Raw genomic sequence first — 12,273 nt, 5'->3', positions numbered from 1 at the left:
GGGGCCAGACTCCCTCCAAAGCCCAAAGCTGCTGAGAAGCAAACACTGCAGGCTCAGAGCTATTTTCTTCCCTTTAATATTTGTTTTTAAAAAGCAAGAGGAAGACACACTGGCACAAAACAAGGCTCACCTCAAGGAAGGCTTTGTGGAAAGCCTCAGACACATACAAGTCTGTGCGGCCCTCTGCAATGATACCTGAAATACAAAAATATACAAAGGTAAAACTGTGAGTTTAGAAACAGCTCAAGAAAGAACATATATCCATCCTTCATGGCCTGGGATCAGGCAGAAGGCATGGCTGCCCTAAAACAAAAACATCCTCCTCCACGTGCAAGTGACTGCTAAACTCAGTGCAGAACAGGAATGAGTGTCCATGGTAGACTTTACCAGATAGTCCATCACTGACTGCAGCAACATATAAATGCTTTCATGTTCTCGTTCCTCATGTGTTGTTGCACCTACTACCCTGCCATATAGGGAAGAATTGCTGCCCCTCACCTCTACCCTGCACTGCCCTATCTCCATATCTCACCTGGGAGTCTAGCATTTTCTGGACTGAAGAGATCTTCCAGCCCCATTTTCCTCAGCTTTTCCTTGACACTGAAGCTGTCCTCAACACGGAAGCGAGGGAGGTAGACAAAGAGAGACATCTCCTTCATGGAATCTATCCAGTCCTGCAGCTTCTCTGATGTCAAGTCTCGCTCCACTTTCTCTAACGGTGTCCCAGCACTGGGCAGGACCAGCACCATTGTGATATCGTCCCCTTTGTAAGGCAGCTCCAGCACCTGGACTTTGTCCTGGGCGATGAATGTGTAGTGGAATTTGGACTCCTGGTACATAGTTGGGACTTGGCAGGTCTCACCACTGGCTTTATGAAATATATCAAGTTTTGTATTTGGAGCTGGGAACTGTGATTTCCAGTGCCCCTAAAAAGGAGAGGGGGAAAACAAACATGAGCACCATGTCTCCTCCAGGTAAGTGTACTGTTCCCCAGTTTTGTTAGCTTAAAATATTTTAAAGCTTTTTGTTAGCTTTTGTTACCTTAAAATAAATGGTGTTGACCAGGACCAAGACAGTGAGATCATCAATACCATTTTCTGGGATCACTTCTGTAATGCGCTTCTCTGTCTTATTAGCCACCCACTCATTAATGATTTGCCTGGAAAGTTCTGGCTTCTCCTAAAGGAAGAGACCAAAAAAAAGTTTAAACCAAGGGTTTTAAACCCCTCTTTGTACCCCTTCTGCAGGAGAAAGGTTCACAGGGTATGTGCTGGGGGAGGACAATGGAGCTTAGGTATGACGAGTACAGATGTGGCTGTGGTTAAGGTGAGCTGGAGTGAGAAGAGCTACATCCCAGATTCCCTTTTGCTTTCACTCATGTCACACATACCCAGAGCAGAGAACTTCCTCTGGGCAAAAGACAGGGATGGACTGGGGGGTGGGGGGGGGGGGGGGGTGGAACCAAACGAAAAAGCAAAATCCTGAGTAGTTCTAACTCACTTTGAAGTTCAAGGGCCAGAGTTTTGCTCCATAAACGATTTCACTGATGTTCTGGTAAGTCTCATTAAAGCTTAAAGATTTCTCCCCGAAGAGACGGTTGGCTGATACCAAATCTGAGGATTTGTTTGCTTTCTTGTAAAGGCGACAGTTCAGCTTGGCAAAGAAGAAATGGATCTGATCTGATGTTTTCTCTGAAATGGTGTCAAATTGAAAGACCTGGACAAGCCAAACACCAACAAGGAATCTGTGAGAAGGTTCTTGTGCTCCTGGGCCAGAGAGGAAATGGTAGTGCAGCCTTTGCCTCAACAGCAACAAATTTGCAGGCCCTCAGAGCTTCACCCTCCATGTGTGGGAGCCCAAATCTATAGAAAATCAACACATCACTAGCCCAAGGCCTCCTTTGGAGAGTCCAAATGGAGGATTAAACTCTACTTAGATGTGGAGATGCCGCTCCTCTTTCCAACACGTTTTCTTGCTCTCTATACCCCGCCTTTGACTGGTCCCCAGCTTCCCCTTTAAATGCTGTTAAAATTAACACAGTGTTCATAACCCCCTACCATACCCCAAGATGAGCATTGCACCAACAGGGCCTAAATCTTGGGTCATACCAGGTCATGGGAGGACTCACATGTGCTAAGCCCTCCTGTGACAATGCTAAAGGCTACTCCTTCCCAGGAGGAATTTTCATGGCCTGTTGGGTACTTCTGGTACATTTTTACAGGGAATGGGAATATGTAGCTATCATTTTTGCAGCCCAGGGAATTTTTTATCTGTTCCCAGCTGCCAGCTGGAAGGACAATTATTATTTGTCTACTACTATCCAACTTCAGAGATTTGAGGCACAGAAAATCCTACAGCACATTGCTCTTTATGAACCTCCAAGATCTTTGGCACTGTTTCCTGTAAGGCAAAGCTGGTGTTAGCAGCCATTTCATAGGAAAAATGGAGATTAGGAGTGCAGGTGTGGGTGGCTCAATGGGAGAAGGCTCCCCTTCCAGTGGGAAGGGCTGCCCAGAGGGGGACACACAAGTAAAGATTTTGGAGATGTGGTTATAGCTGCTCTATTTGGGCTGTGTGGAGAACCCCAACATCATTTGTTCCAGAGGTAGGATCTGTAATGACAGCAACAGAGGGGACAAGCAGAGCAGTTTGATTTACACCTCCTCATTGCAGGGAAAAAGGCTCCTTGGGCTGAGGTCTCCCATTGGAGAAAAAGGTATAGGCAGCATCAAACCCCACACAGCAGTTAAGTTGTCAGGTGAGTCTGACATTGAGTGCTGGGACAGGCAGGGAGTTAAATTAGTCACATGGAAGAGCCAGAACTCAGAATTACCTCTTAGTCTGGGATCAGAACTATTCCCTGAGTATAGGGCCAACAGGTGGAGGGAGAGGCTCCTCATGTACTGGCTCCCCTGCCCTGGAAGTCAGATGAACTGCAGGATCTCCCGTGTGTCCGATTTTTGTCCCAAGGAAGAGAGAGAAGGAATGTCCCTCTGCCAATGGGACTTGATATCATGGCTTTTCCTGCTTTTTACATAAGGAAAAGCCTAGCTCAACCTGCAAGGAGAAAACTGTTGCCATTCCTTTCCCTCGCCTTCCAAATGGGCTTCCTTTCCTCCAGATGAAAACTAATCTCTCAAACCCAGGAATGCTGGATCCAAATAGGGACTAAGGGGAAAGAGCTGGAATCTAAACAAATCCAGAGACGGGGCTTGGAGCAACCTGGTCTAGTGGAAGGTGTCCCTGCCCATGGCAGAGGGTGGAACGAGATAAATTTTAAGGTTCTTCCAACTTGGGATTTCCTTCTCAAGGCAAGAAGCCATCCTGACCCTGAGAGTAGCCATTAGCCATGATCACCTTTCCTGTCTTTCAGATTTGCTACAGGAAAAGGCTGAGGAATCTCCACCAACCTCCATGAGCTGCTGGAGGGTGCTACCACAGGCTCCAAGCTTGGTCATGGCGAAAGCTGTGGAAATGCTGAGGGGTGACATGAAGATGTTTTCCCCATTGTCCTTGGAGTCAGCCAGGTACTTGTAGAAGATGACAGCAAACCGAGAGTTGGCTTTTGACAGCTCCCAGACCCGGGGGTTGGTGGACTCTGGGATCTTGTCCTTTGCTGACTCTTGCCCCTCACCCTCCTGGGGGTTCTTTTCAGGGTTGCGATAGATGCAGATAGGGTTCACTGGGATGTCACGTGGCTTTGCAGTGCAGATGTCTTCCACAGTGTAGTGCTCAGGAGCAGTCAGCCCCAATACACTGAGCAGACACACCACAAAGAGACACATTGTCCTGGAACCAGAGAGAGAGAGCTTAGACATGCTGCCTGTCTGTGAAACCCGTGCTGCTTGCCAAAGCCCACCGGCCTGTTCCAGCCAACATCACAGTGATAGGAGCCCCACAGTCTTCTCAATCATCTTTTGCCCTGGACTTGTAGGATAAATAAGGACAGACAGATAACAGGATAAGCTTGCCTGTGAGCACACAATACTTTTAGAAGCAATACACTGAAACTAGTGTTTTCCCAGTGACCTGGGCCTCTCTTTTTTAAGAAGCAGGCTCAGCCCTGACAAGTTTGTACCAAAATGGATGATTTGAACTTTTGAGTCCTCCCCATTGGCAGGTGAGGTGGCTACAGTGTAAGGAACCTGCCAGGGTCACCTCAGCTTTACAGTACTTTTCAGTTATTGATGTAGGAGATACTATGGCAGAGGAGAAAGGTGATAAGGAAAAGGTCTCCAAGGAAGTTGGTCCCTCCATGGACTGAGCATCTCTAATCCCCCAAAAATGTACTTTATAAGCATGTATGGTGTAGCTGGTTCATCACATCAATTCCTGTCCAAAGTTCATACCACCTCAATGCAAACTGGTTGTCCTTGGTACCTAAAGAGTGCAGCAGGCTAATGGTAATTACCGTGTTCCAGCAAAAGCTGGTCTCTGAAAATCTCCCAGCAAGAGAGAGATAATTTTTATTTTCCACTTTGCTAAAGCACAATGAACCTCAGAATGGTTTCAGTTAAAAGGAACCTTAAATATCATCTGGTTACACTCCCTGCCATAGGAAGGGATATCTTTGCTAGACCAGATTTTTCCAAGCCCTGTCTGACCTGGCCTTAGACACTTCCAGAGATGGGGCAGCCACAGCTTCTCTGGGCAACCTGTGCCAGGACCTCACCACCCTCACAGGGAACAATTTCCTCCTAAATCTCATTACCTACCAGCTCTGGCAGCAAGGTCTCATGAGCCATCCCAGGGCTGACAGAGCATGTCCTGCACGCTGTGGTCCTAAGATGCCCTTTGCATGACTGATTTATGTACCTCATGGGAAGAAGCTCAAGCACCACAGCCACAACAGTTTGGAAAACTGGGAGGGGCTGGCAGCCTGCCCAGGTCTTGCCAGCTACTGGGCACTTTTTCAAACTTGTGTCTTAAGTTGGGTAAGTCTCTGCCTGCCTCCACATACTGCCACGGCTACCAAGCATTGCCTTCTGAGAAACTAAATTAAAAGTCACCTGCATTTAGCACTGGTGACCCTCATATCTGTGATCTTCCAGTGCTGGTGGGCCAGCACCTGCTGGAGGAAAACAGGAGCAGCTCAAAGGCTGATCTGGGATGAAGGCGACCTCTGACCTTCCACAACCCTCTCCCCTGGGCTCTTGGCCAATGACTTCATTTGTGCTCCAGTTCTCTGCAAAAGCAGAAACTACCTCATCTGGCACTAAGACTGTCTGGAGCCCCAAGGCTGTGTGATAGCACAGCAAAACAAGAGGGGCTCACTCAGGCAATGGCCACAGCTCTCACTGGTAATGACACATAGATTATCTTGCAAAAGGTTTAGCACAGATGCAACACTACAAAGGGTAAAAAAAAAATCTAAAAAGGAAGGGAAGTTAACTAATTACAAAAGCAAAAATTAACACCCAGGGCAAGAGAAAGAAAATATATTAAGACACTTGAAAATACACCAGGAAGTGCTGTTCTTTCAGACCTTTCAATCCCACAGGAAAAGTCAGCCAGCAACAAGCCAGACACACTCCAGAGTTCTGCAATCCTGGGGCCAGGAGCAGAGCCCTTCACTGCCTGCAGCAGTCCTCCGTCACCCACACTTGGTCCTGCAGCTCCAGCAGCACCAACGCGCAAGTGGCCAGTTCCACCATGGAAAGGACAACCTCATCATGGTCCCTGCCCTGTTACTCCACTCACCTCCAGGGAAAGGCATGTCCTGACCCTGTCTGTAAACAGACAAACACCTGCTTCTGTCAAGCCAGAAGAAGCTTGTGGTGTTTACCATCACACAAAGTGCTGCTAATCTAATCTCATATTTAAAGGCCAAAGCACAAGAACGGGGAGGGCACCTCCATCCTCACCTTGTCCTCATTAAATAAGAAAGGCTCCCTGTTTTTACTCTGCAGTGAAGTCCCTGCTCCATAAATTCAGAGCTTCTGACACATCCAATCTTGTCTTTTACAGGCAAGAGTCCCTGCTGCTTCTTAGACCAGCTCTTTGTCATAGCATTTGGTCAAAACCCACTCCTCCTTCCCACACAGCTCTTCAACACTCCCTTTTTCCTCTGCAGCACTGACACGCAGTCCAAGTGTCAACCTGGAAGGATAACAAAAGTATTCTCACAACAGCACTTCCTGAAAGGGTTTACTGGCAAGGGGGAATGTAGAAATTAGAAAAGGTTCTACCCAGGGTGAAGCAACAAAAAGTGCAGAAAGCCAAGAAACCAAGTTGCTGATTCAGCTCAAAATCAGAAGGCTCTGAGGAAACATCAAGAAACCCCCCGATCCCTCGGCTGCTGTGCAACATGGCTGGGCTATTACCAGCACACTCCATTTCCATCCTACTGTTCCATTGCTGTAGGACAGAATGATTAACTGGGCTTGCAGAACCCTAGCACTCACCTTACTGAACCTACTGGGGTTACTGGTAGTGGTGAGAATGTGCCACAGCACCCACACACTGTGCTACACAGCCCAGCTAATGTAAAATAGCTCAAACCATTTTGAGATTAATTTAGGCTCTTGAGAAACCTTCCCCACTACCTCACACCCCAAAACCAGAGTCCAAAGCAAACCAGCAGTGCTCTTTCACAGCCAGCAATTACTCAGGGCATCCTGACTTCGTTAACTGCCCTCCACACCATGATTGGTGCAGGCTGGCAATAAAAGTCAAGCCTGACAATTTAGAAAGCCAGCCTTCATGAAAGCTAGGGTGGGAAGACCCTCTCTAATTGAGCAAAAAGCCACTCTGGCAGCAGCTAAAATTCATGAGCTCCTACTAAGGGAAAAGAAGCTGTTTCAAGGAATTAATTAACAATGAAAATGAATGGCATCTCTTTCTCTTACCTGCCCCTGTACCTCCAGCTTTCTGCTTTTAGGAGGTAAAAGCAAATTTTTGAGAGAACAGTCTTGCTTGAGCCCAAAGCAGCTTCCCCACTGGATTTCTCTGCTCAAACAGAGCTGAGACAGGAGCAGGGGGTGGTGGGAGGGGAGTAGGATGCTAAGGCCAAAGGCTGATGACCAGCTGCTGAAGGTTAAGCAAAGAATAGGGAAAAAAGAGGCAATGTTTAGTTTGAAAGAGGTTTTAAAGTTCAATCTGACAAGGGAGAGTTTGACCACCTACCCCACACACGTGCCACATGCCCTCAGTTTTTGCCAACAGAAAATGAACCGCTTATCCCATGAGACAAACCTCAAACCCTTCAAGAGTTTGAATAAAAATTATATAAGGTATTTGTAGATCTAATTTTAGGATCCTGTAGCTAAGCAAAATGTTTTCCCCATCTGCCTGGGACAGCCCTGTCACCTCTTTCCCCATTTCCTGAACAGACACAAGTTGGGAGAAATTGCCCCACTTTACATTCTGCAGTTTCAAATGCATCCCATCTTAAACACACCTGGAACAGCATCCACAGGGAATGGTTACAGCCCCAAGACTGACAGAGCTCCAAGAGTGTGTGGACAACACTTTCAGACACAGGGTGGGACTGCTGGAAAGCTGAGGATTAAAGCAGCTCCCCCAGTTCCTGTCCTGATTCACAAGTCAGTGAGCAGTACTGAATGCCATTTCTGATCCAGGATGCTCTACAAATTCTGCAGCATTGCTCCCTGAATTTCAAATCCCAAAAGCAGGCTGGCTCAGCAGGTGCTGTTTCTGGCCTCCAGTAAGAGGAACATTTTCACTTAATGGAAATTTAATTGCAAAATGATTGTATCAGTATGGGACACAGTTAAATGGGGCAGAGATTGTGGAGATAAACTGAAGGGTAATGTAAAAAATGTCCTCCATGAGAAAGGAAGAACTCGCATACCGTACCTTGTTATTTCAGGTGGTTGCTGGCTTAATTTTTTGAGGTAACTGACATGCTCACAGGTCCCAGGGTTTTCAGAGTGATTAGGGATGCTCCACACCCAGGCAGACATCCCAACCACAGGTTCCCATTTACCCGGTGCTCAAAGATAGTTTAAAGCAGTAAAACCAAAAGCAAACAACTATGCACATCCCAGAGTTCCCAAGGTATTTTCATCTAGGATAGCTGAGTAAATCTGTCTTTTGAAAGTAGCATGTAAATGGTAATTTATGGCTTATTCAGCTCCAAGCAACAACCCAGCACTTGCATCTGAGCAGCCATCCCTAAGCAAGCACCCAATATGGCCAGTGTCTTAATAGAGCACAGCTATTCCTAAGGAAGCACCCAAGATTGCCAGTGTCTTAATACAAGCTGTTAGATGCCTCATTTGCTCTAATACAGTCTGTTTTACTCACAAAGTTGCTGCTCTCAGACCCAAAGCAAAGATCAGAGGCTCAAAACCATCCAGCACCAAAGCCTGTGGTAAGACAGATGAAGCATCACATTTTGGTTTTCTCCCACACTTTCTGTCCTGGAGATAGGGAGTTGGAGTTCACAGTTAGGAAGAAAGAGGTTACAGAAACAACTGAACACATCCTAGCTGTAAAGAAGCAGTTCTCAAACATACTTGATTGGCAAGGAGGAACATAAATTGCCTTAATTTTGTTTTGTGCTTTGGGTGTTCACTGTTTAGTTTCATGGCTATGCACAGGAAAATGACTCTTGCACTCAGAGCAAGATGGGATCAAGGAATCTCATGAGCTAGCCTTTTCAAGATTCTTTCTATCCTGCCATCCATATCCAAAGGGAAAAAAATTCCAGCAGGTACCATCCACTTGAGCTTGGTCTCCCCTCTTTTCCACATAAAGAAACCCAGCAAGTTTCCCCCAATCTCTCTTGATGCAGACCACCCACCACTTCATTCCACAGGGATCTGACTCTCCACAGTGCTTCAGATCTTCCTTTTAACAGCCAACCACTGTAGGAATTCAGCTCTCTGTTTTTCCTTCTGAAGTGAGTCACTGCATGAGGATCCTGAATCCTCAGATTAGTGGGAGAAAGGGTAAGGAAATCATCATCAACTGAAACTTAGTTTTCTGCTGGATTTCCCTCTAAATACAATTCCTTTATAGGAACTGAATGTTTCAAGTCATCCATCCAGCAAGTAAGTGTGTAAGTGTGAGGGGACCTAATAATGAGCAGTGATGGGATTCAGCCCAGCAAAACACACCTTACCTTGATCCATAGTGCCCAGGCTCAAAATAATGAAGACAATAATAATGAACATTATGCACTTGAGGGGCAGAAGGCTGTGCTTGCCCTGGAGTAGGAGAAGGAACAGTTTTTCAATGAAGCAGCAGCTTCATCTAGTTTACAAAATTACAAATTTACACACAATAACTTGTTAATGACCACAAAGAGGTGTGAAAGGAGAAAACTAAACATTGTAAAGTAGACTGTGGAGCAAAACTTATTCTCACTTTAAGGCAAGTTCCAAATCAGGCTCAACATTAGACAAATGCTGCTCACTCCTTGCTCTGAAGGGTCTGGTTTGCTTCTAAGCAATTAACAAAACAGATTATTTTGAGTATCTTTTCTTATCACCTCTGGTGATAAAGTGAAGGAGCCATTTAGTTTACAGATGAAGTCAAAAGAGGGCAGGCCAAACCCAGAAGACCTGTGGCTTCTCTGCCATTTGGCATCTCTTATGCTCCAGCCCAGCAGAGAACACACACACTTTGAGCTGGTGAAAATCTTATTCAGATGGTCTGACAGTCATACACCTCACACAAAATTTAGAGGAATGTACATTCATCACAGACAGAAAACAAGGGATATTTCAAAGCATTCTTCATTATCACTTAATATAAATGCTGACAGAAAAGCAGGTAAGACCTTGCAGACCCTTCCATCTATCTACAAACCAAAGAGTGAATCACTTTTCCACTCTTTTTTTTGTTCAATCTGCTACTTAAAGGACTCTCAGACATTCTGTGAGAGCAACGTGAGGTTGAGTCAGCTTTAATAGGGAAAAAAGCACAGTGAAGAGGGAAGAAATAGCATTTCATCATATGGCTTTTTCTATATAACTGCTATGTATGTACAGTAGGTCTCCACTCCCTTGTTCTTTCACGCAGAGTAATACTGTTGGCTCCATAGGTCTGAGAATTAAATAAAGGAGACCAATACTGATTTTCAAATCTCTGGATTCTCTTACCTTTTGCCTCCTTCAATGCATTCTGTCCCACTTCAGCAGAGTATCTAGAATGTTTTTATTTCAAGTCTAAAAAGTATATTGTAGGAGTTGGATATAACACAGGCAGTTGGATATAGAGAACTTTCTTCTACTCCTTTTGTTATCTTTTTGTTTTGTTTTCCCAAAAGGTAGAAAAGCATCCAACCTTTCCTGGAAAAGATAGCAATTCCGCATGTACCACTGAACATCTTCCCCCATGACCAGGCTTGTATGTACAAAACTTCATAATTCCCCTAAACTTCCAAAGAATTCAATTTATGGAATTCTTCTCATACATTCTACTTCATCTCTACTCCAATTGCGAATATTTTGGTAGTTACAAACAATAAATATCCACAAAATCAACCCAGAGTCAACCACTCCCATGAAGGATTGAAATTTTGTTTATGGAAAAGAGAAACAGGAAAGGAAGAAAAAAATAAAGGAGAAGACAAGCAAGAAAAAACACAAGGAGAATGAATGATATTTTGTTTAGCACTGATTCATAAAACAGCAGATGGAATTTTGCTTATCTAGGATCCTAATAAATTTAAGAAATAGTTCATAATCTGACTCAACAAATCTCATGGTCTCCTTTATTACCTAGACTATCCTTTATTTTATTTTTTGTTAAATATACCTCTGCAGGGCACAATCACATACAATCAATACGATTGGATAATTACATGAGCTCTATCCCAAGCATATATGTACCAATGTTAAAAAGTTATTTTAAAAAAACAAAACAAACAACCCAAAAAATAAAATAAACTCCACCCAAAAAGGTGATAATGACTGCAGAATGTCTCGGGGAGACTTGTAAGGAGCTAACAAGATCAAAGAAAATTAGACTTACAAAAAACACCAAAAAAAATCATATATCGAGAAATCCCACAACTGGAAGTAGATGATTTCAAAGAAGTGGGAGCTGTCATATAGATCCCACAATTCTTCCTCCCTCCTCTCACACATGTCTTGCTTCACCTCTTCCTCCCCATAGCAACAAATACAGGGATGGAGGGTGAAGAGCTTAATACAACACTACCAGCTAGAAAAAATAAGGAACAACAGCCAAGCTACACAATGGTTGCTAAGCTGACTTAAGGAAAGACCCTTTTAGCATGGAATGGAAGCTGCTTACACAGCAAGCAGAGGCTAAAAGGGGAATAGGAATTCCTTAAAATTAAGAAAAACTAAAACTGATTAGTTTTGACCATGTTGATCTTCACTTACAAGAGGCTGCAGATGCACGGCACCAGTTGTGAGCTGTGCAGCAGCTGTGATGTGAACGAGACTGCTTCTTCCTCTCAGGTTGCTTCATGCATTTATTAAAGGCTGCTGCCAAATTTCTTTTTAAAAAGCTACAAATAAAGAGGTCAGTGCACACATCCAGTTGTGGGATCCATCTGATATACAATCTAGTTTGGATGCCAAAGACTTGTGAGTACAGTCTGCCACATAACTATTAAGAAAATCTTTTTAACATTATGAAGAAGCAAATAATTTCTTGAGCATCAAATACTCCACAATATTTTCTTTTTTTTTCTGCTTACAGATACATTTACTCCATATACATTTCACATGTAATCCCATCATGTCTAATGCTTAGACTGCACTGTGTTGCTTCTGTCTCTCCCAATACTGTATTTTTCAAATTGAAGTGGACAATTGTGTTTTCCTAAAACTTGCAGATCTTCAAAACAGTTTTTTCTTGGCATATGAAAACACCCAACCAGTATATCCAAGGAAAGCTGCCCTGCTGGATGAAGTTAGGCACCTAAACCTTCCCAACTGCTGAACACCTTGCAATTAGGACTAATAATCATACACAAACTCACTGGAATTGCAAAGATTGCTTGGGAAAGATCATTTAATTATTCATGTTACTAATCTACAGGCATCCAATTTTGATTAAAATGACCACACATTTTAAGCATTAAATGACTCTGATGTTCCTGATGCAGACAAATTCACATTGCCATGCACTTTTTATATTTGGAAATTTCAGAAAAAGCTGCAGCGTCTTTGCTTGCTACACTTCCTATGGCACAATATTACACTTGCCAGTAGGAAATAAATTATAAATGTTAAGTTTGTTCTCCTCTCTCTGCTAACAAAGGCTCTACCTGCATCACATGAAGTGTTTCGAGGACTGTGACAACACTAAGCAGTTACATTCTTCCTC

At 44.1% G+C, this 12,273-nt stretch overlaps 1 protein-coding gene and 1 long non-coding RNA gene across 10 annotated transcripts in view; one reads left to right on the top strand and one right to left on the bottom strand.

Moving 5' to 3' along the window:
* The window catches only part of SERPINC1 (serpin family C member 1), a 24,018-nt gene extending 11,745 nt beyond the window's left edge, over nucleotides 1-12,273 (bottom strand). For 4 of the 9 annotated variants that reach the window (XM_086842668.1, XM_086842670.1, XM_086842669.1 and 1 more), the window contains exons 1-6: nucleotides 5,865-6,007; nucleotides 3,411-3,789; nucleotides 1,501-1,716; nucleotides 1,042-1,179; nucleotides 533-926; nucleotides 131-195 (exon numbers count right to left, since the gene is read on the bottom strand). In XM_086842668.1, the coding sequence (XP_086698794.1) occupies nucleotides 131-195; nucleotides 533-926; nucleotides 1,042-1,179; nucleotides 1,501-1,716; nucleotides 3,411-3,789; nucleotides 5,865-6,007 (1,335 nt within the window). Of the gene's footprint in view, nucleotides 1-130; nucleotides 196-532; nucleotides 927-1,041; nucleotides 1,180-1,500; nucleotides 1,717-3,410; nucleotides 3,790-5,864; nucleotides 6,100-6,848; nucleotides 6,933-8,268; nucleotides 8,385-9,088; nucleotides 9,174-10,070; nucleotides 10,260-12,214 lie in introns of those variants that run through there. The other 5 variants (XR_015274023.1, XM_086842671.1, XM_086842673.1 and 2 more) reach the window with 5 other exon arrangements.
* On the top strand, nucleotides 893-10,661 carry LOC147651460 (uncharacterized). Its single transcript, XR_015274041.1, has 5 exons — nucleotides 893-974; nucleotides 1,248-1,785; nucleotides 2,674-2,758; nucleotides 3,374-3,527; nucleotides 5,501-10,661. It is a non-coding gene; the product is annotated as an uncharacterized LOC147651460 (long non-coding RNA).

This window comes from Cyanistes caeruleus, chromosome 9 (assembly GCF_971803275.1).
Source record: "Cyanistes caeruleus chromosome 9, bCyaCae1.hap1.1, whole genome shotgun sequence".
Classification (NCBI taxonomy): Eukaryota; Metazoa; Chordata; class Aves; order Passeriformes; family Paridae; genus Cyanistes; species Cyanistes caeruleus.
This window is presented reverse-complemented; position numbering and strand designations above follow the sequence as displayed.